At 39.8% G+C, this 24,514-nt stretch overlaps 1 protein-coding gene across 6 annotated transcripts in view; it reads left to right on the top strand.

Moving 5' to 3' along the window:
* OSBPL3 (oxysterol binding protein like 3) overlaps positions 1-24,514 on the top strand; it is a 184,354-nt gene that overhangs the window by 111,881 nt on the left and 47,959 nt on the right. For 3 of the 6 annotated variants that reach the window (XR_003306769.2, XM_026447522.2, XM_026447525.2), the window contains 7 exons: positions 2,129-2,296; positions 2,896-3,019; positions 4,754-4,857; positions 5,061-5,153; positions 6,268-6,424; positions 15,997-16,127; positions 19,444-19,551. Coding sequence is in view for 5 of the 6 variants with exons in the window: in XM_026447522.2 (XP_026303307.1) it covers positions 2,129-2,296; positions 2,896-3,019; positions 4,754-4,857; positions 5,061-5,153; positions 6,268-6,424; positions 15,997-16,127; positions 19,444-19,551 (885 nt within the window). In the remaining variant the exon portion in view is untranslated. The remainder of the gene's footprint in view (positions 1-2,128; positions 2,297-2,895; positions 3,020-4,753; positions 4,858-5,060; positions 5,154-6,267; positions 6,425-15,996; positions 16,128-19,443; positions 19,552-24,514) is intronic. The other 3 variants (XM_026447523.2, XM_026447524.2, XM_026447526.2) reach the window with 3 other exon arrangements.

Raw genomic sequence — 24,514 nt, forward strand, 5'->3', positions numbered from 1 at the left:
ACACTGACTTTTTTTTTTTTTTTTGAGACTAAGTCTCGCTGTCACCTAGGCTGGAGTATAGTGGCGTGATCTCGGCTTATTGCAACCTCTTCCGCCCGGGTTCAGGCGATTCTCCTGCCTCAGACTCCTGAGTAGCTGGGACTACAGGTGCATACCACCACACCCAGCTAATTTTTGTATTTTTAGTAGAGACGGGGTTTCACCATGTTGGCCAGGATGGTCTCGATCTCCTGACTTCGTGATCCACCCTCCTAGCCTCCCAAAGTGCTGGGATTACAGATGTGAGCCACCGTGCCTGGCCAAAATTGACTTTTAAGAAATATTTGTGGTATATAGGTGCTTGTTATATTCTTTTTCTATATATCACATATATTTTTATAAACGTTTGAAATATCTTTAAATAAAAACTACGTTTGAAATATCTTTAAATAAAAACTACTAGTTACAAACAGTATTCTTCATGGAAATTAGAAATTGATAATTGCTCATTTATGGAGAGAATGGCTAAAGGTTTGTGAGTATGAGAGTAAAAAAAGTTGGAAAAATAATATTGCTCTACAGTGCTTTATTTCTGAGAGTGGGAGAAATGTTCTTTTAAATAACCTTCACGTTCATTAACATATTATATTAGTTCATTTTCACACTGCTGATAAAGACATACCCAAGACTGGGCAATTTACAAAAGAAAGAGGTGAATAGGCTTACAGTTCCACATGGCCGGGGAGGTCTCACAGTCATGGCGGAAGGCAAGGAGGAGCAAGTCACATCTTCTATGGATGGTGGCAGGCAAAAAGAAAGAGTTTGTGCAGGGAAACCCCGCTTAATACCCCCAGATCTTGTGAGACCCACTCACCACCATGAGAACACTATGGGAAAGTCCTGCCCCCATGATCCAGTTCTCTCTCACTGACCAGGTCCCTCCCACAAAATGTGGGAATTCAAGATGAGATTTGGGTGGGGACACGGAACACAGCCAAACCATATCACATATACTCCTCAGCAATGTATGCTTTGTTGGAGAGATGAACAAGGTTAAATATTTTAGGAAGAATTTACTAATTCATTCCAGTTCAGAAAAGATTGATCTGAAAAGTCTGAATTGTAAAAGAGTTTAAAAAGAAAAATGGTGCTCATATTTTCAGTAGGGATAGAGAAGCTGTGATTAAGAGAACTTAGAAATGCTTTAAGAGGCAGATAAATATAAATTTCAATTTATTTGTTGCTTAATATGATTGGCAGTGTTCTGTTTTCTTAAAAATAGCATAACAGGCCAGGCGCAGTGGCTCACGCCTGTAATCCCAGCACTTTGGGAGGCCGAGGCAGGCAGATCACAAGGTCAGGAGTTCGAGACCAGCCTGGCCAACATGGGGAAACCCTGTCTTTACTAAAGATACAAACAATTAGCTGGGCGTGATGGTGCATGCCTGTAATTCCAGCTACTCGGGAGGTTGAGGCGGGAGAATTGCTTGAACCTGGGAGGTGGAGATTGCAGTGAGCCAAGAACGGGCCATTGCACTCCAGCCTTGGGCGACAGGGCAAGACTCTGTCTCAAATAAATAAATAAATAACAGTTGGATTCACTCATAGAAAGCCAAAATACATACTTTGTAAAGATCATTTTTACTCTGCATTTCTTTCTCAAACTTGTTCCTGTAGACCACATCAATGTAAACAGTCAATGAGAGGCTATTTCTCCATTCCTTTTCTTATTTATGTATTTTTTTTGAGGCAGAGTCCCCCTCTGCCACCCAGGCTAGAGTGCAGTGGCCCAATCTCGGTTCACTGCAGCCTCAACCTCCCAGGCCCAAGTGATCCTCCCACCTCAGCCTCTCGAGTAGCTCAGATCACAGGCATGTGCCTCCATGTCTGGCTAATTTTTTTGGTATTTATTGTAGAGACAGGGTTTCACCATGTTGCCCAGGGTGGTGTCAAACTCCTGGGCTCAAGTGGTCCTCCCTCCTCGGCCTCCCAAATTGCTGGGATTACAGGCATCAGCCACTGCACCTGGCTGTTGAAATTATGTGCCAACTGAAAAAGCGGATTTCGGGAGTGGCCTCAATTTGATGAGTAATTGTTCCTTCCCGTGAGTGATTCTCTTCTTTCCTTTTTTCAACTGAATACATCATAGGTCAAATCAGAAGAAGTCTTTGATGAGTGGGTATCGAAACTTCGCCATCACAGAATGTATCGTCAGAATGAAATTGCCATGTTTCCACATGAAGTTAATCACTTTTTCTCAGGGTCCACCACCACAGAGTCTGCATCTGGGGTGTTTGACTCCATTTCAAGTAGGAAGGTAATGAGTGTTTTGCCAATAATGAATCTGAGAACGGGGTGGCTTTGTTTCGTGGAGTCCTATCTTGGGAGCTGATTCCGAAGAAGGAAAGATTTTCAGGGACAAGCAGGTAGGCTTGGGGTGGTATTTAATTAGTCTGTTTGCCCACTGAGTCAGAAGCAAGACCAGATGAGCATCTATTATTTGGAGGGGACAGTGACTGAAGAATAAGGAGGAATTTAGCATCTCTGAATGAACTAGCTTTGTCCTGACTGGTTTGAGTTTGGTTTCCTTTTCTGGTTGTAAACTACAGTAGGTATGCATATAGCTACGCAGGATTGCAAAATAGTTCCAAACATTTATATTATTATTTTGGTGTTATTATTAATATGTGATAAAAGAAGAAAATAAAGTCCACCATTCAAGCATGCCATATCATAGCATGGTATGGCCAAACCGGGGTGATAGTCAGAGGTCCTAGTACTTAGCTAGAAGCTTCTTCCTCATTATAGGCAAATGGTGTCCATTAGTGACTAACCTACTCTGTTATCCTTTACCTTAACATGTCCCTGCTGGGCTCTGTTTCCATTTACAATGTGCTTTTGTCATCTGTGGAACAGCGTAGCAGTATATCAAAGCAGAATTTATTTCAAACTGGAAGCAATGTATCATTTTCTTGCGGTGGTGAGACACGAGTTCCGTTATGGTTACAGTCTTCAGAGGACATGGAAAAATGCTTCAAAGGTAGAGTGACTTGAAACCTCTGCTTTCTGTCGTGGCTATTAGATGATACTGGTTTGATGTTTATACTTCAGGTGCATTTGTGTCCTTCCCCTTTGCTTGTCCACATTCCCTTCCATATTTTGCTTGTAAAGGTTGCACCCATCATCAACAAGAGACACTCTCCTTGCAGATCTTTGCATCTTCACCTGGCTGTACATGCAGACAGGTTTCTTCTTCTGTTCCTTCAGTATTGATGCCTGATACTGATGCCTGATTTCCACATGGGCCTCTAAGTCAGTCTCCAAGGGCAGAGTCTGACACACACCCAAGATTGAGAATCATTGTGCTAGAGGTGAGGGGGTGATCAGATGGAGATCTTCACGACTTAGGTGTTCTCTACCCTGACTGCACATTAGAATCACCCAGAGGACTTTTAAAATGCAGTAATACCCATTCCCAGTCCTCTGTCTCAAATCATCTCTTTAAATTGGTCTGAGGTAGGGCCCTGGTATCACTAATTTTCCAAAGTTCCCCAAGTGATTTTGATAAGGCGCCTGCCATAAGGAAGCTCAGCATTCTCAACCTTAATTAGCTAAGACTGACTTAGGGAACTAAAAACCGAAAAGATCCACAGCGGGATTGGGAGTGCTCTGATTGAATTGTCTGGGGGTGGGATTTAGGCATATATAATTTAGAAGATTTCTCCAGTTGATTTAAAAGTGTAGCCATGATTGAGAACCACTGTTAGAAAAAAATACCAGGTGACAGCCTTGAAAATTGCATTATCTCTTGCTGAATCTAGGTAGTATCACCCTTGGGACCATGTAGGCTTTGCCCCTCCAATAAACATCACTCATGAGCTTTACTGAGTGACAGCTTGTCAAAGAAGTCGCTGGAACCTTGTCTCTGGAGCAGCAGCATCCACCTGGGAACTTATCAGAAATGCACATTTTCCAGGCTCAACCCAGATGTACTGAATCAAAAACTAGGGGTAGAGCCCAGTGAGCTATGGTTTAACAAGGTCTCCAGGTGATCCTGATGATATCAAAGTGTGAGAGCCTCTAGCCTAAGGCATTTGGGCCTGTATTCTTTAGCAGAAACATCCATCAGCATCCAGCGAACAGCAAATTATGGACTATCTTTTGGGTTAGCGACTGGGATCTGGTTGGAGAGTCCTCTTATGTCAGCTCAGGTCCATCTGCAGAGGCTCATTATGATCCTCAGGCAGGTCCGTGATTGACAAAGTTTTCCTTAGAGACTGGTACAACTTTCATTTTAGTTTTATTAATGTGCATTAGGTCCTGACAAGTGGATGGTGTCAGCATATTACTACAGGATTAAACTTATGATGATGATGATGGCTGATTTATTTAGTTTTTACTCTGTGCCAAACACTCTTCTAAGAACTCTGCAATATCAACTCATTTAATTCTCACAACTGTCTTGTGATCTACATATATAATTATCCCCATCTTTGTGATGAGGAAGCTGAGGCATGCAGTTTTGCAATTTTCTCAATAGTTACAGTTCATTAAGTGGATTCAAACTGAGGCAGCCTGGTTCTCAAGATTCGTGCCCTTAACCACTAGAGTCTACAGCCTTTCCTGTAAAAAGGGAAGTAAAATTTCTGATGCTTACAGATGAAAAAAGAAAATCAACTACAGATAAATAAGGAAAAGTAGCTGGCATGGGGACAGCACAGTGATCCCTCTTGCTAGTGGAGCATTGTGAGCACTGTCCTCTTTTCCCCCACAGACCTGGCGCACTGTCATGCCTACCTGGTAGAAATGAGCCAGCTCCTGCAAAGCATGGATGTCCTGCATCGGACATACTCGGCACCAGCTATCAACGCCATCCAGGTGAGCCCGACTCCTCTTCTGTTGACATTCTGGCCCTCTTCTGCTTTCCTTTCTCCTCCCGCCCTTTCACTAACAGTGGAATGCTGTGGTCAGTTGCTTCAGCCAAAGTCAAGGGGATGGAGGTAGTCACCTTGCTATGCATTTATCCTTGTCGGTTTGGTGGACTTTACTGTCTGTGCTCTCTTTCCTGTTTTGAAACAAAGGGTGGAGCTTTTGAAAGTCCCAAAAAGGAAAAAAGACCACAAAGGAGGTGGCGGTCCAGAGCTATTGGCAAAGATGCTAAAGGAACACTGCAGGTAACCATGGCTTCCCCCGACAGACTGGTTTCTTCATTGGCCCTGCTCTGCATGCCATGTGCCGGGAGCTGCCTTGACTCAGCTAGGAGAATAGATGAGTGAATATTCTGTAGTTGTTCTTTCCAATGTGCTCTGCAGAGAGATGAATTGAATTGCTTAGACTGTCTGGGTGCTAGGATATGCACATAATGGATCGTGGGCAAGGGAGAGAATATTTTCTAAGGGAAAAAGGGTGTGAGGTTGCAGGGACTGCTGCCATTTCTAGGGCTTTTGGTTTCCCCATCTTCACTGTTGAGCCTGTCTGTGCTCTTCCCTGCTTGTGTTTGTGCCTTGTTTTGTGGCTGCAGTTACTGTGTGCTCTTACCTATGTCTTCTGCTGATGCTCCATGGATTTGTCATCCCTCTAAGCCCACAGGCAGATTCTCTGGGCACAGGACATGGTGTAGATTCTCCTTGGCCTCTTATCTCCAAACTCCCAATCCCTCATCCAGGATTCACTGTGTCATGCATGCAAGGAGCTTTCCCAGTGCACAGCTAAGCCACAGGCCAAGATTTACAGCTTAACGGTTGCATATTAAATTGCAGCATTTTTAGAATCAACATAAATCTCAAGCTTCTGGTTAGGTCACCTGATATACTCTTGTATACTCTTTGGTTCAAAGTAGTTTATGGACTGAAGATAAGCACTTTGGAAGTAAAGAAGGTCCATGTACAAATGAGGGTCATTTATTTTGTAGAAGCCCTGGGTACAAAGGAAAGCATTTTAAACCTATCCATTACTAACCGCCTGGATACATGGATGATTATTGCCAGGAGGAAGGAATTGAGTATAAATGAGAAAGCCTGGCAGCTTTAGCTATCATTTTCAACCTAAAGCTTTAATGCTTCTATCATTTCCAAAGGAATGTGATTTCTCACCCATTTTTAGCTCACAAGAAGCAAGTTGCTGTGGAAAGTGTTGTCTTGAGTTCTCGTTTTTAAAAATAAGTTATCACTCAGTAGAAAGACCTACCTATAAAATGTTTTCTGTTACTATATTTCAATCTTAGAATCAAGTAAATATTCTAAGCAATCTGCATCTGAAAAGAAGTATTTCCCTTTGGTGTTACTTCAGGTCCCCAAACCGTTTTCTGGCCCAGTAAGACTACACTCCTCCAATCCTAATTTGTCAACACTAGATTTTGGAGAAGAGAAAAATTATTCTGATGGCTCTGAAACCTCATCAGAGTTTTCTAAAATGCAAGAAGATCTGTGTCATATTGCCCATAAAGGTAAACGAGTTTTCATTCTTCCTAATGTGTTTGATAAAAATGTTAAATGCATGTCTGAATGTGAGATGTCCTTAGAGAGGGTATCTTAGTTGGTTCATTTTCTGCTCCATTAAGATTTAGGGAAACCTAATTTTTATTTTATTTCCCTGGTAGTGGAGAATGTATTGGCAAGAACCGTCTTTTTAACCTTGTAGGGGAGACGATGAGAGAGAGTTAGTACTTTCAAAGCTGAGCAGTTCATGTGATGCTGATGGGAGTGTAAATTGGTAATTTTCTGGAAGGCAATATGATATTATTTTCCCACTATTTAAAAAATCTGCCTATCTAGCAATTCCACTTTGAAGAATTCATTGTAGGAATTAACTTAGAATTTATCCAAAGTATCCATTTTGCATTGTCACATCAAAAATTAGAAATAGGTATTCAACATCATTAGCCATTAGGAAAATGCAAATTAAAGCCATGATGAGATATCACTACACACCTATTAGAAGAGCCAAAGTTAAAAGAAAATATAGTATCAAATGCCGGTGAAAATGCATATGAATTTAATCTATCATACATTTCTTGTAGCTATGTAAAATGGTGTAGCCACTCTGGAAAACAGTTTGGCGGTGTTGTATAAAACTAAACATGCATTTACCATGCAACCCAACACTCATTTCTGAGCATTTGTTCCAGATAAATGAAAATTTATGTCCACACATAAATCTATACCCATGTTCAGAGCAAGTTTATTTGTATTGGCCAAAGACTGGAAACAAACTCAAGTGGTTTTCAACAGATGAATGGTTAAACAAACTGTGGTACATCCATACAATCGAATACTACTCAGCAATACCAAGGAACAAACTGTTGATATACATAGCAACTTGGATGGATCTCAAGGACATTATGCTGAGAGAAAATAGCCAATCTCAAAACATTACATAGTATAGGTGTATTACTCTATGTTCATGCTGCTGATAAAGACATACCCGAGACTGGGTAATTTATAAAGAGTTCCATGTGACTGGGGAGGCCTCACAATCATGGCAGATGACAAAAAGCTTGTCTTACGTGGTGGCAGGCAAGAGAGAATTAAAGCTCAGTGAAAAGGGAAACCCCTTATAAAACCATCAGATCTCATAAGACGTGTTCACTACCACAAGAACAGTATGGGGAAAACCGCCCCCATGATTCAATTGTCTTTCACTGAGTCCCTCCCATAACACATGGGAATTATGGGAGCTACAATTCAAGATAAGATTCGGGTGGGGACACAGCCAAACCATATCCATAGGGTTCCACTTACATAAACATTTTGAAATGATATAATTATGGAGATGGAAGAAGTAAAGGGGAGTGTGATTATAAAGGGGTAGCACACGGGATCTTGTAGTGATGAAAAGTTCCGTATCCTGATTGTGGTGCTGGTTACAGGAATGTGGACATGTGATAAAATTGCATTTACTCATACCCACACACATATAAACGGATCAGTGCATGTAAATCTGGTGAAATCTGAATAAAATCTGTAGATTATACTAATGTCAACTCCCACATTTTTATATTGTATCATAGATGTGTAAGGCGTAACTACTGGGAAAAACTGGGTATAGGGTATGTGGGACTTTACTGTTTTTGCAACTACCTGTAAGTCAATAATGATTTTAAAATAAAAGGTTAAAAAAATAAAAATAATCTAAATGCCAAACAATAGAAAATTGAATTTTTTCAAAAATGTAATATAATAGAATATTCACTACTGCTAATAGTGATAGCTACTTAACATCGAGCACGTAACTGTCGTGTCAGGTATTTGCTAATTACTTTACATGCATTATTTTAATTCTAGCTGTAGCCTGTGAAGTAGGTATCCTTGTGATCTCTATTGCATAAATAAGAAACTTGAGACTTAGACAAAATAACAGCTTCCTGAGGGTCACATGGTTATAAAGCAGCCGACATGAGACTTGAATTCTCACCTGTTTGACCCCAGAGTCCGTATTCCTTACCTGGTATTTCTCTGCTCTTACAGATGGAGTCGCCAGGATTATTTTTTATAGACATAGAAAGATGTCCTCAGCATAAAATGTAAAGTAAAAACGTAAGATTACAAAGCAATATATAGATATGATTCTATTTCGAGCATATATAGGTATACTAAAAAGTCTGGAAGGATATATACCAACATTTTAGTGATGGAGGCTGGAGTTATAAATTCTTATTTATCTTTATGCTTACCTTTGTTTTCAGTTTTCATGTATTATTTCTTTTTTTTTTTTTTGAGGCAGAGTCTTGCTCTGTGGCCCAGGCTGGAGTGCAGTGGCCGGATCTCAGCTCACTGCAAGCTCCACCTCCTGGGTTTACGCCATTCTCCTGCCTCAGCCTCCTGAGTAGCTGGGACTACAGGCGCCCGCCACCTCGCCCGGCTAGTTTTTTGTATTTTTTTTTTTTTTAGTAGAGACGGGGTTTCACAGGGTTAGCCAGGATGGTCTTGATCTCCTGACCTCGTGATCTGCCTGTCTCGGCCTCCCAAAGTGCTGGGATTACAGGCTTGAGCCACCGCGCCCGGCCTCATGTATTATTTCTTAAAGAGAAAATGGATTTAAAATGTTTCAGTGGGAGGGCAGTGTGTAATGTGGGAAGATAAAAGATATTCTCTCTATTGCCTTCCTTTCCTACTTCATATTTTTCTTTCGTACATTACTGATTATTTCAGCTCTCTCTTCCCTTACATGTTGGATATGAGGTGGGTTATAAGGAAACCATTTCATCCTTTATACAGATTGCTACCTTGAACGCTTGTCCTAATTACCGTTAGAATGTTGCCAGTATTTTGCTGTGTTATTGTACAGTCCATCTGTGAAATGGCAAGAGTTACCTGGCCCACCCTTAAAGGCTCTTCAAAGAATTTGAAGAATTAAAATGATCAGCTGCATTTAGGGTATCTTAAGTTTTGTGGGAGGAAATTCCTATAAAACAGTGTTACTTTTTAACAATATGAACTTTAAAAAAAATGAGAAGATAATGCCTCCCTACACAGAGGAAATGTCCTGAGTTTTAATGTCCTGAGTTTCACCTGCATTGAAGAAGCTGCCTCCTCAGTGGGACAAAGGTCGCCATATTGAGTGGATCCATTGATCCAGTCCTCCTGCAGAGACGTCCACCTTGTTGAAAGTCTGTAATGGGCCCCAGCCAGCAGTTCTGTCTTTCCCACTTTGTGAAAACCTGCTGGCTGCAGAGCTGCCACATACCTAGCCTGGGCCAAGGTTTGTCCTGGAGAAAGGTCCAACGCAGTTATTCAACAGTCGTCTGAGCCCTGTGGGCTTACAGACAGCAAATTCCACAGGGAGCCTAACAAGCTGTTTCATTCCTGTGGTTTTAGAGTATACTTGCAGAGATGGAAAGATCTTCCTTTTCCTGGTTCAGGGAGTCTCTTACACAGATGGTAATTTGGGGGCCTCAGAGAATAAAGACAGCTCTCAGGTTTGTGCTAAGTCCTGTGACCTTGCATGCCTTCTCACTTCCATACATTCAGACTCGAAGCATCTTGACCTTTCTTCTTGTGTAAACCTCATTTTGTTACTGACAGTATCTGTTGTACTTTCTCAACTGCATCACTATTCTGTTGACTACAATTCCAAAGCAGCTGAACTAAAGGCAAGAATCCCAGTGATGTAACATAGTCTCTGTGACCTTCAACTTGTTAAATGCATCTGAATTCTCCTGGTTTTATAGATCAAATGGTAGGGAACCAATATACACCCATCCTAGTTTTGAAGTCCTTGTTCTATATTATAGACTGTGAGTTTGATTTTTATGGCATATTGTTGAACCAGTTGTTGGCTTATGTTTCTGTCTTTGTGTGGATGTTCACACACATAGAAGCAGAGAATGAAATGTATTGAAACCTAAAAGTCTTAAGTAATTTTTGTTGCATATATTAGTTTTTACGTTTCCCAAAATAATTTTATGGATCACTTTGTGCATACAGTACTTCTAAAAACGAAACAAAAACTTCATGATTAAAAATGTTTGGAAAACACTGCTGACTATGGTCTCCTTTTGGATTTACATAAGAATAGTAAATAATAAAGGCCCTGAGAAGTCCTGCAGCAAACAACAACAACAACAAAAAAATCTGTTGGCTTTGTTTAACTCAGTGACTTTCAATGTTATTTGGGAATCTTCCCCCCTATTCCCAACAGCTATTAACATCCTGGAATTTAAGTTTCTGAGGAACCTACTTTAAGAAACAATGTAAATAATAAGCCTTTTTTGGAGCTCTCTCTATACTGACTAAGTAGGCCACCTCTGTTACTGACTAGCTGTGGAACTTCGACTTCATTTATTAACCTCTCTGGCCCTTGATAACCTGTTAAATGTCATATAGTAGTTGTCCTGACTCTTTTGATTCTCAGATTCTGTAGTTATTTTCTTTGATTATTTTACACTGAATAGAAAGAGTCCATACTATTGCTTATTGTTACAGGAAGGTTTTCTGAGAGAGTGCTCTGTTAGCAGAAACAGAAATGACCAAACTTGGTGAGTAGATTTAGGATGGCAAAGCAAGGAACAAGACAGGACTAGGGTCAGGTGTTCCAAATGGAAGTAGATATCTGTGTTCTCTGACTTGGAAGGGAAGCAAGTGATGTTTTAGGGACACTTTTCCTACAAGTGAAGGAAATCATTATTCACAAATGTGAAAGCTAAATAGAACAAAATCAAAACTGTATTTACCTATTCTTTTCTTCCTGGATTCTTTCTCTGTGTTTGAGTAGTAATTATTGAGTGGTCATTTTATGAACCATTTTCAGCTTATGGAAGCATTGAATAAAAAAGCCAATTGTGTTACAGTGATACCTCTTTCTTTTTTTTTTTTTTTTGAGACGGAGTCTCACTCTGCCGCCCAGGCTGGAGTGCAGTGGCCGGATCCCAGCTCACTGCAAGCTCCGCCTCCCGGGTTTACGCCATTCTCCTGCCTCAGCCTCCCGAGTAGCTGGGACTACAGGCGCCCGCCAAATCGCCCGGCTAGTTTTTTGTATTTTTTAGTAGAGACGGGGTTTCACCGTGTTAGCCAGGATGGTCTCGATCTCCTGACCTCGTGATCCGCCCGTCTTGGCCTCCCAAAGTGCTGGGATTACAGGCTTGAGCCACCGCGCCCGGCCACCTCTTTCATAGATTAAAAAGCTAAAAGAGATATATGACTCAACAAAAAAAAGCCAAATAATTTATTGTTCATAAATTAGAATTCAGCATAAATGTGCTGAGCAATTAGATTCATAAGTAGGATCATTTAGTAAAGTTACCTAATGTATCTAAATCAATTCAGATGAAATATGGTTAAAAAGTATTGTAAAATCATGGGCATCCTGTGAGGTTTGAAACTTCTGCAGATTACAGAAGATCAGAGTTTCCCAGATATATTAGGAATGTTAACATTTTAAAGAAAATTCACCTAAAATTTGATTTCCAATTAAAAAGGGGGGAAAATGAGTCTGACTATTTGTTAGGTGCTCTGTGATAGTAGGTTTTCTCCTTGCTTAAAGCACTCCTCAGATGTGCCCATTATCTACACGTACAGATGTAGAAACCAAGGATTTGTCCTAAATATAAATGGCAGCTGCAACTAAGTGTTAGAGGTAGGATTTAACTTCTGGCTGGCCTTATTAGAGAATTTCTTTCTCCTGTACCACACTGCTTTCTAGAGCGGTGCCCATGACATTCGTAACTGTTTTCTCCAAGATCTTATTCTTTCCTGATGCTGAGAAACTGCTAAAGAAGGAGCATATTAAGAAGTAGAGCTCAGATAAATTGAGTCCAACTCTCCTTCGGTATTGACTCTCACTATCCAAACATTCCATCTATTATAGTCTCACCATACTAACTCAATAAAAGAACAGCTTGGAAACCTTAGAAACAGAAAGGTAGTGACCATGAAGAGTCACTTGTACGATGCTTATGATGTTCCATTCTATAGATGCAACTTAAGACTTCTTATAATCAAAGACTCAGCCTGTGCCTGCCTCTCGTAGTCCAGGAAGGGTATCTGAGAAGTGGCTAATGACAGTTTGGGACAGAGATAAATAAACATAGATGCCACAGTTGCCTTCCGATATTTGAACACCCAATGAAAGAGGAAATACCTCCTGTTTGACAGTGAAGAGACACTGAGGCAAATGTCTTAGCAGCAGGAAGGACTTTCTAAGTCCCAGAGCACAATGTACCATTTTAGGAGATAGCAAGCGCTCTGACAAGCATGAGCCAACAGACCATTTGGCAGGGAAGCTGGAGATGTGAAGAGCTGTTCATGTTGTGGGTAGGTGGCTTTGATAATCTGTGAGGTCCTTCATACCTCCGAGCAGCTGAGAGTTTCTGTGTGGCTTTATTTATTGTCAGGTAACCATAGATGTGGTGCACTCATTTGAATCTTCTATTTTTTAAAGCTGTTTATTTGTCTTTAGTAAGCTTAGATTCGTGTTAGAAATAAGTAAGAAAACACTCCTGTCACAGAGAGTGTTCCTGACTTTTGGGATCCTGTGTCTTAATTAATGTAAATGTGGGGTCTCTCATGAGCAACCTCTGATCGTTGCCCTGTCTGTGGCAAATCGTTAGGTGGCTGTGAATGACTATTTTAACATCCTGAGTGGGCCTTAATAGTCATTTAAGAAATTTAGTACACAGGGATCTAGTCTTCCAAACCCCTTTTTTCAGATGATTTAGGAAGCGTTTTATACCTTACAATAAAATATAATGACTATATGAGTCTCTTTCTGCTTATCTTACACATGCTGCAATCTTGTCAGCTGTACCTTTTGAACCAAATATTGTATATTCTGCCAGTTTTTAAAATTTTATAGGACTCTTCTCATTTGGTGAAAGGCCTTGCTTTTCTGTGGGTCACCTGGAAGCCAGAGGAATTGATTTGGAAAAGTGGCAGCCAGCTGAGCGCCACATTTATTTTATTTGGAGCAATAAACAAGACAGTGGAGAGGTAGCTCCCCGGGGGATCCACTGAGATGGCCATGGGCATCCTGTGTGTGTGGCAGGCAGGGGAGGGGCATAGTGCCTATCTAATAGGACATAGGATGTAGTCCGTAACTGTGTGGCTTCTGCTTTCCTCCTGTGGCTGTTCTCCTGCGACTCCATAGATTCTGGCCAACCCCTCATTCCTAGAATTTCTACCCTGTGTGCAGTTATTTACAAGCTTTGTCCTGGCAAAAGATTAAAGCATCCTCTAGAGCTGCTGCCAACATTTCAAGAGACTGCAGTCACCATCACTTTCATCCTCATGTGTGTCCTTCATTGGTACCACTATGATTATTGCAGTAACACTTGTTATTTATTACATACCATGCATTGTGTTATGTTTTACCTGCATTCTCTCTCTCATTCAATCCTCATGACAACCATTTAAAGTAAAAGTTATTATTATCCCCATTTACAAATGTGGAAACTGGAGTTCAGGCACATCATTTACTCATCCAAGGTCATGGAGTGAATAGATGATGGAGTAGGGAAGAATCCAGGGCTGATGGTGGAACCCCAGCTGTTGGTCACTCTGTTGTCCTGCCTATTATTTTGCTCAATTAAATTGTTTAAAGCAAAGAGCTAAGTGTGTTTCATAGGCATTGTTAGAAAATTTTAGTTCCATTTGACCCCCATCTTCTCTTGGCAGAGGCAGTGCCATTGTGTGTGTGTGTGTGTGTGTGTGTGTGTGTGTGTGTGTGTACACAAATTGTAACTTTGTTAAGATGTTTCATGTCCATCACTAAATGCCACAACCTCAGACAAGTTCAGCAACAACATATAGAGAGGTTTAGTTGTCCTCTTTGCTATTAAATGAAGTAAGTCAATAATGCCTATTTAGTTTCTGTGTTACTAAATAGGCCACTCTTGAATAACAATACCTCTAAAAATGCAGCCCTGTGGAATTCAGTAATGTGCTAGGTCATTTGAGAAGACATCTGTCTGAGTCTCTTCCGTCTTCCTGCTCTTCTAAAACAAAATATAATCAAGGAGATTGGAAAGATAATATTGAAATGTGATAGCCACGATCAGTAATTTAGATAACAGCTTCCTCATCCCTAGGAAATAATTTGTACATGATGTGATCAAAACCTAATGAATAATGATTTTTTTTTTTTTTTTCCCCCCTGTATGTGTTAATGTTTTTTAAAACTTCAGTTCAGGCATTGGAGGCCATAGTGGCTAAGCCCTCGTTGTACCTGAGTGCTCACTCAGGAACAGAGTATCTGAATGCCAGGGTTAGAGCTGGGGTATTCTGGGTACTGCAGCTGGAAGGGCTAACAAGCAAGAAGGTAGACAATAAGACCTTGTTTTGAAACAATTACAAACTTATAGAAAAGTTGCAAGAATTATACAGAGAACTTCTGTATACCCTTTACCCAAATACTTCATTTTAAATATTTGCCACATTTATTTTATCACTCTCTCTCTACATACACACTTTCACTTTTCGGAACCATTTGAGAGTAGGATTCGTACATCATGTTGTTCTTCATGGCTTTATACTTTAGTATATAAAATAGGAATACTCTGTTATATAACCACAGTATAGTAATCACATTCAGGAAATACAGCATTGAAACAATTTTATCTATTCTACCTTCCATATTCAAATGCTGTCAGTTATCCCAGTAATGCCTTTAGTATCATGTTGCCCCTTGAGTCAATTTCATTGTCATTCCTCTTTGCCTCCTTTAATTGGGAACAGTTCCTCAGCCTTTCTTTCTGTTCCATAAAATTGATACTTCTGAATAGTATAGGCCAACTTTTAAAAATAAAATGCTTCTCATTCTGGGGTTGTCTGATGTTTCCTCATGATCAAATTCAAATTACATAGCCTTGGCTGATATGCACCAAAGGAGATGTTGTATCTTTTTCAGCGTACCTTACCTGGAGGCACATGGTCCACCTGAGTCTCACCGATAGCTAATTTTAATCAACTTGATTAAGATGCTGTCTAATTTTTCTGCTGCAGTGTTAACATTTCCCCTGAAAAACCAATAAGCTTTGTTTTTAACCCTTTCCAGTCTTTGGGGATACAAACAAAACAAAACACAGATCATTGAGGATCCAGAAGCAAAGTCCAAGCATCAAAATATCCTGATGATAAGTCATAAAGTCATGAGACGTTATAGTGGATAGGGGCCTTAGAATTGCCAGATGTGTGTGAATGGGAGTTAGTTTTAATAGACTTAATTTTTTTCGAGCAATTTTAGGTCCACAGCAAAATTGAACCAAAAGTGCAGAGCTTTTATAAGCCCCCTGCTCCCATGTAGGCACAGTGCCCCTGCCATCAGCATCCCACACCAGAGTACTGCATCTCTTACAGTCGATGAACCTACGTGGACACATCATCATCCAGAGGCCTTAGTTTACATTAGAGTGTTTTACATGGCAAATGTGTTTTTTAAAAGTCAAGGTAGAGTGTGCATTTGCTACACTCAAAATATTCAGGGCTGGTACTTTGCTTATTTCTTTTATAAGAGATAGTTTTTTTTCTGTATTTTGTTTTTAATTATGCCTCCTTATTCCTTTTTATAATGATTATATCTCTATAGTTTACTTCACTTTAAGGTCAGCTTTTAATATCATGTCAGCGGAGAGAGAGAAACTGAAGCAGCTGATGGAGCAGGATGCCTCCTCCTCCCCATCTGCTCAGGTCATTGGTCTGAAGAATGCCCTGTCATCTGTAAGTTACATGTCTGCATCCAGGAATACCTGAGATGTGTCCAGGCTCATGAATGTTTTGTAATTTCTATTTCCATGGTTGTGTTGAAAATTCAGGAGAAAACCAAATTATCCGAATTATATTCTAACCTTTCATCAGATCTGTTTATTTGAAACACCAAAACTTAACCTATCCAAATCTTAATAGCTAGTATTTTATTAAGTGATACCTTCTTTAAGTTTGGTTTCCTCTGACTGATCTAAATTTTTTTGTTTCTCTAACATTTTTATTGTACGTTTTTGTGTGTATGTGTGCATGTCTTACAGACATTTTTCTGTTAATGCTTACAAAATCTGAGTTTGCAGGAAATTTTATTGGCGTGAGACACCACAAGTTTAGCCTTACTTTCCAAATGACAGGTGGCAGAGTGAAATTTCCAGTTCATGCTCTTACCTTCTCTATTGCAAAGCACTGATCCTGTTTACCACTCTTCGAAAGACATGAGAGCTATTTTGTTTGATTGGATAGTACAAGACATCATTTAGCTTTCCCCCGCCCCGGCCCCACCTACTGTGGCTACAAAGAGATGAGTCACATGAAAGTGCCTGTCAGGCAATCACTATACCTTCATAGTAACAGGAAAATCACTGACAGGGTCCCAAATGATTCTCAGCCATTCTGTCTCTCATTCTCTCTCCTTTTTTCATCAGTTTCAATTAATTCCTCAGAATAGTTAGGCTCCATTAAAGTGCCATGTCCTACCTCGATTTGAATAAAGTTATCTGGTTTTTTTTTTTTTTTTTTTTTTTTTTTTACCCTACATCTATTAGGAGGCTAGAGAACTTTTGAAATATCATACTGATTTGGTTTTACTCTTTTCCTGTACTTTGGAATTCCTACTTTAGAAAAAGAAAGAATGTGTGCACATATGAAATCACCATCTGAAGCAATACTGAATTTTCTATTTCAGGTCACGTAGGGGAGATGAATTTTAGGATCTTGTAACCAGAAGCCAACACAGGCATTGAGAGAACTAGCAAATGTTGATTCATATTTTCTATTCATCGTAGTGCTAAGAAAAGTGATGCTCTTGATATAATGTTAGTGATAAATCCTTTGCCAGTAGCACGTATAGTTGTTGTAGAATATGTAAGGAATATTCACTCATGGACCATTCCAAGTATGCTATCTTCAAGAGAAATTAAAAATAACATTGGCTTGCTCCATATATAAAAAGAGTCTTAATGTTGTCTTAAGGTCATAGATAGAATCACCCCCTTTTTGTTGTAGCAGACAGCCATACACTGGGTGCCATTTTGGTTTGAGAGAAGCAGAAGCAAAGTGTTTTTGGTTTTTTTCCCTGAGTTTCTTATTGTTCCCATTAAGCTAGCTTTTAGTGTATTTACAAAAGGTACCTCTGATGGGCTTCCAAGGCCCCTCACCCGTGATCTTCCTCTCCCTGCTTCCTCCCACAGAAGCCTGGCCTCATCTTGTCAACCTGCCTGTCTGGCCACTGAGACCTATTTGGCTGTGGTATCCTAGGCCAAGGCTGTTCTCACCTTCACTAAGGAATTCATTCTCACCCATATTCATGATTTTGGAAACTTCAGATAAAACTGAATGATCCTTTCTTTCCTTTTTGGCTTGGATTCACAATTGGGTTTAAGACTTGCTTTTTGAAAATACAACTTTTAGAACCATATAAGAGCTATCAGAATGGGTATGTCGGTGCTGTACGTACAGTGTTGCTATGTTTTCTTCTTCTGCCTGTGGCTTACAAAGGAAAGAAAAACTAATAAAATAGCACAATTTTCAGGCTGTACTAAGATTCTAGCCTCCGTACCACTGCCATATTGGCCAGAATAAAGTGAGTGCTCCAGAGAGATTGTTACATGTGGTTGTGTGAGCTTAGCTCTTATACAGTGCTTCTTAAGTGGTCCTCAAGGATTTTCAAATAACCCATATGTTCTGCGGGGACTGAAAAATAAAGCCAGCATCCCTGTTGGCGATCCAGGTAGAGGATTAGGCAGTGCCACATCCTTCTGTGCTTTCAGCAGGTCAGTCCTGCAGGCCCTGGTGGATGGAAAAGGCTCAGAGCTTCTTAGAAAAGAGTCAGGAACACAGACACAGGCTGAATCTGCATGCATGCGCCCATGGAGCTGATCCTGTGAGTGTCTGGGAAGACAGTCAGGAGAACTTATCCCCTTCCACAGACAGACCATTGGAGAACAGTTGGTCATGAAGTGCACAGGAGTATCAGCGTGAAAGAAACAGCTTCCTTTACCTTTAAGTCACTTTCCTCCTAGTTGAGAGGTTGCGATAAGGAATGGGCCCTGCCCAGGGAAATACAAAGGAGGCCTGGGGTAGTCTCAGATGTGCTTTTCATCTCACATTTACCCATTCCCAGAGCCATGGTCCTTAAGCCCTTATGCAGGTAAGTGAGGTTTACTTATTTCTTTTTTGAAATAAATTGCCTTAGTCCTGAAGAATGAATAGAACAATCAATACTCATATTGGAAAAAATAAAAATCTTTCACAAAGCCCTACTTTTCCCAGCACACAGCACACTTTCTTTCTTTCTTTCTTTTTTTTTTTTGAGACAGGGTCTCACTCTGTCACCCAGGCCGTGATCTCAGCTCACTGTAACGTCTGTCAGCCTCCCAGGTTCAAGCAATTCTCTCACCTCAGCCTCCCCAGTAGCTGGGACTACAGGCATGCGCCACCACGCCCAGCTAATTTTTGTATGTTTTGGTAGAGATGGGGTTTCACCATGTTGGCCAGGCTGTTCGCGACCTCCCGACCTCAAGTAATCTGCCTGCCTCCACCTCCCAAAGTGCTGGGATTACAAGTGTGAGCCACCATGCCCGGCCTCCAGCACACTTTCTAATATCTGATTCAATGAGTATGATAATTAAGTAACATTGAAATACGTCCAATCATAAGGGGTGGGGACAGCATATTCTTCAAAGCTGATAGAAGCCTGGATTCCTTAGGAAGGGATTTGACCAAAGAGACTCCAGACCACCGGTCTTAACAGAAGCTGACAGTGTCTGTGACTTCCCTCTCTGTCATGCTTACCAACCCTCCTTCCATGTCTGGAGTGAGAAAAGAGAAGGAGCATCATTTCCAGAACCTCCAGTTTGTCATCTCCCAGGCGTCTCAGAACCAGTATCCTCTTGGAGAGCATTCAAGGAAAAAGTCCAGAAAGTGTGCTCTCAGACCACGTCACTGAGAGTTTTGTCAAGCTCTTAGAGATTGTTCCTGCAGGGCCCACTGCTGTGCTTTTCTGAAACATCCCCATTTATTAACAGAGCCCCACTATTTTAACATGTTCCAGGCCCTAGCACAAAACACAGATCTTAAAGAACGCTTACGCAGAATCCATGCCGAGTCTCTGCTCCTCGACTCCCCCGCTGTTGCCAAGTCGGGTGACAATCTGGCAGAGGTGGGTAGGTTTCTCGTCTGGTAATGTCTCCTCAGCTGCCACCCGCTCCTGTGATACCATCTGTCCAGTTGCACGGCCTCCCTGCTTCCCCTCGTGGGTGCTGTTCACCTCTCTGCCCTCCTCTTCTGGGTGCTGGCCGCAGCTGGCTTATGGACTGGGGTCTCGGGCTCAAACGCTTTCTTGAGCGTATGCTGCTAATTGCATTTTTAAACTGCTCCCTACCCCTGAACTCTTCTTTCTTTTGTATTTCTTCACCCTGCTTTGCTCCTAAATGTCACCCCTTTCACTAAGTGATACTGGAGTGGGAAGTATAGAGAAAGAAACATTTTCTCTTGTTACTACTGAAGAAACCTACATTACTCTGACCTGCAGTATCTTGGTTCCCTGCCAGCGTCCTCCCCCTCTCGCCCTTTCTCTGTGGCTGTTCCCTTCTCCCTTTTCTGTGATTTTATTTTTCTTTTATAGAATGTAGCTGTACACTCTGAGGGAAAAAAATACTTCATTACAATTGAAGTGTCTCTTGGTCAGTTAAAAGTATGTTAAAAAGTTCTTTCCTCAAGACTAGGGATGTTTATCCAAAATTGTCTTTGCATGTTTAAAATGAGAAATTTCAGAAAAGTACAAGTAGGTTACTCAAAAAATAAGTAGGAAAGAGTAATGAAAATAAAAACTGTTTTTAAGCTATTTTTTATATTCTATGCCTGCTTCAGATATGCTAAATTTTTATTAAGAAATGAATTAGACTGAGTACACTTAAAAAATATAAGGCGGGTAGTAGACAAGAGGTGTGTGTTTATATAGGTTTTTAAAAGAAGTTTGTAATGTTTAATCGTAATCCTTCATCCTTCTTTTCCTGTCCTCAAAAAAAAAAAAAAAAAAAAACCCTCACACACCTTCACTCCTTGGGAAGCCATTGTGCTGGGTGGTGAGGCGAGTTGAGGCTGAAGTCAGTCAGTCAGTACATGGACTGTAGGGCCCTGGGCACCCAATCCATTTGGAGACCACATGGTGCCATGTGTGAACAGGCCCATCCGCTCTCATGAGCCTCACCCTCTGTCTGACAGAAGCTCATGGCTCTACTACTTCTGAGGCACATGCTAGTGGTTAAGTATGACGTTCCTTTATAGAAACGCTACCCCCAAGAGGTCACTTTTCAGATATTTTAGACCAGACCTAAACTGTCACCGGCAGCATTGAGCACCTAAACATTACTTACAGCACCTTGACTTTGGGCCTGGGCAGGCCCTCTTTTGAATCTGCACATTTTCTAAAAGCAGGACCCAGTCATGGCCAGGATCAGCCATTACTGACCAGCTGCCACTTACTATGGTATTCTCTGGAGTTTGTGCATGTTTTCAGAGAGTTATTTACCTTTTTAATAGTATTATCACAATTTACTTATTTAACAGGTAATTAAATACATAACCTTCATTTATTCTTTTGTGAAGTTATGCTTGGCATGTCTACTTGGAACTATTTGTGTTTTGGAAAGGAAACCAAAATCACAAGCCTTTTAAAATACATGTTTTTAAACTATATATTTAAAACGCATATTTTAAAACTTATCTTAAAAGTAACATACCTGAAAGCTGAAATGCTGTACACTGTCCTTGAGAGGTAACAATAACGTTCTTCAAACGTACACCTTCCAAAACAGCCTTCTTGAGTCTACATGCAGTTGTCATCTGTATCTATTTCCTCTTTCAGAAATTTTCTGTTTCCCTTATTTTTATCCCTTTTATCACCGAGTGACTCAGACTAACTTTCCCAGCAAAGGTAAAGTTATTGTTGCCTTCAGGACATAAGTAGGAAAGTAAGTGAAAATGGCCTCCCAGACTGAAAACTTGACTCCAGTTCACTTTTTTTCAGTAACTCTGTTACCTCTGATACTCTATGGGAAATGACAGTCTCCAACAATGGGGTCAGCCCAAGGTGCTCTCTTTTTGGAACTCTCACTTTCCTTGCTCACTTTGTTACCTTTTCTTTAGCCTCATATATTACCCATCTTTGGTGTTGGGCCTGGCTAATTGAATTCTAAAATGCCCACGCTTTTAAAAATCAAATTACTCCACAACCTACAAATTTCTCCTGTTTTATATTCCTGAATGTGAAGATTTAATATTATCAAGTTATCAGTTCTCAGATTATTTTAGATTCCAAATGAAAGGGCAAGTGACTTTGGGAGGTAACACTATACTATATCCAATGTCCATTTAAGAGACTAAAAAAGGCCAAAACTTTTAAAGAAAAGTCTGGAAGAGAAGGGAACTTAATTCTTTTAATTGTCTGTTTGCTATATCAGTGTGCCCTTGAATGCATTACTTCACAGAATCCTAACCATGACTCTATGAGTTGGATGGTGGTTGTTTCATTTGAGAAACAACAGAACTAAAGCTCAGAGAGGTTAAATAACTTCCTCCAGACACACAGCTTGTAACAGACAGAGCTGGGATTTAAATTCACATCTAATGAGGCCAAAGCAATTCTTTTCTCAGTAGTATACACTGCTATATAATGAAGAACAGTATGCCAAGCCAGAATACTCATTGAAGCTCCAGCAGTTAAAATAAAATACTCATTGAAGCTCCAGCAGTTAAAATAAGGTGATGATGGGTAAGAATGGGATGGAATAACTCTCTTAGGCATAAACATTATTTTGTATATAAAATAAATACAGATTATGGTTCGAAAAGGCATCAAAAACCAATGGCAAAGAGATGGATTATTCAGTAAATTAGGTTGGCACAGCTCAAAGAAGTTTATTACATTATTATTATTAATTACCATTATTTTGGAGTTGCCCAGCCTGACCTTGAGCTCTTGGACTCAAGCAATCCTCCTGCCTTGGCCTCCCAAGTAGCTGGGATTATAGGCACTCACCACCCACCATGCCCTGCTCAAAGCAATTTAAAAAGAAGTTTAAATCTTCATTGCATGCTAAAATGAATCAAAAGCAAATTCAAGTTAAATATAAAAATTCAAACTGAAAAATATTAATGTAAATATCAAACTGCTAGAATAGGGAAGATTTTCTAAATTGGGGTACAATAGAAAAAAATTTCAAAAAGAATGTTGATTAGATCTGACTCTCTTTTAGGAAAAAGTAATGTGTGTCAAAAAAATAAGACAAATAATAGACTGGGAAAAATATTTTCAGTGAAATTGACAGACTGAGATAATGCTAAATCAGTGATAGTGTTTTTCATATGTAACCAATGAACAAATAATACCAAGTAACTTAAAACTTTAATAAGTAAATGGAAAAAGGCCATAATTCTCTGTCTCTGTCTGTCTCTCTCTCTCTCTCACACACACACACACACACACACACACAGAGGGAGGGAGGGAGAGAGATAAAGGGAGATAGGTATGGGTTTTCTTTTTTTTTCCTTTTTCTTTTTTTTTTAACTTATTTTGCAATATTTGTAAATTCACAGGGAAGTATGAAGAAATGCAGAGGGAGGTCCCATGAACCCTTCATCCAGCCTCTCCCTACATTAACATCTCTACAAGCTTGTTTTTTAAAAAGGAGTAATTATTCAGCTTAATGAAAATTAAAACAGATTAGCTCAAAAGTTTTCTAAATTATGGTATGCAGTGCCCTTAATATAGAAAAAACAGAGGTTTCCTTACTTGTTGATGTGATTAGGTAATATATATTTTGCCTTAAAGGTTATTAATAATTCTACTTCCAAAAGTTGATTCTAAGAAATAACACAATACAAGCAAAGATATATTTACAAACATGCTAAACCATTTTCGCAAATCTGTAAACATCCCTAATTTTATTACTCTGTGACACAAATATATAATAAAATATTTATCAATTAAAGTTCATTGTCTCAAAGAATTTTGAATGGTTTGGGAAAATGTTCACAATATAATGGTTAGTGAATGAAGCGGACATTGAATTCTAAAATGCCCGCCTTTTTAAAAATCAAATTACTCCACAACCTACAAATTTCTCCTGTTTTATATTCCTGAATGTGAAGATTTAATATTATCAAGTTATCAGTTCTCAGATTATTTAGATTCCAAATGAAAGGGCATTTGGAATGCCCTTTCAGATAGACTGTCTATCCCAGTTTTTCAAAATAAAATTTGTACACAAATATTTTAATATGAAAATACCAGCAAGTTAATAGGGGCCACATCCACTCTCACATTCATACAGTGGTACTTGAATTGATACTTGCATTTTTTAATTTTCTGTTTTGAATACATATATTTTCAGAATGCATTTTAATTTTGAAAAAAACTATCTTGCAATGTTGTTTGGGCGAACTTTATAAAATTACATATATAGAGATATGAAAATAGCATGATTATTTCACAAGAAAAATGTGTCAAAATGCTTGTAGTGGTTGTTACAGTGTGAACTGTGAATGTTCCTTTCCCTCCCTTCTCTCTGTTTATTTAACTTAGGGGTGTTCAATCTTTTGGCTTCTCTAGGCCACATTGGAAGAAGAAGAATTGTTGTGGGCTACACATAAGATACACTAACACTAACGATAGCTGATGAGCCAGGAAAAAAAAAATCACAAAAAAATCTCGTAATGTTTTAACGAAGTTTACAAATTTCTGTTGGGCCACATTCAAAGCCGTCCTGGGCCACATGTGGCCACCGGGCTGTGGGTTGGACATCCTTGATTTAACTTTTTGTAATGTAAGCAATAGATAAGCAACCAGTCATGCATTACATATGTGAAAGGAAATTATTGAATTGAACTGACTGGGTTAATATTTTAACAAATGAGATCCTGAGTTGTTTAAGACACCATGCTGGAGACTTGGAGCTGCAGCAGTGCTGATGAGTTTTTAGTACATATAAGAAGACACCAGAAAGGGCTAGGGGCTGGGAGTACTATTTTCAGTGCTGGTCAGCCAGGAAATCCTTCAGACCCATCAGTCTAGGAGGAGGAAGATACACAGAGAGAGCAGGAGTGACTAGTAATAAATTAAT

This window comes from Piliocolobus tephrosceles, chromosome 8 (genome assembly GCF_002776525.5).
Source record: "Piliocolobus tephrosceles isolate RC106 chromosome 8, ASM277652v3, whole genome shotgun sequence".
NCBI lineage: Eukaryota > Metazoa > Chordata > Mammalia > Primates > Cercopithecidae > Piliocolobus > Piliocolobus tephrosceles.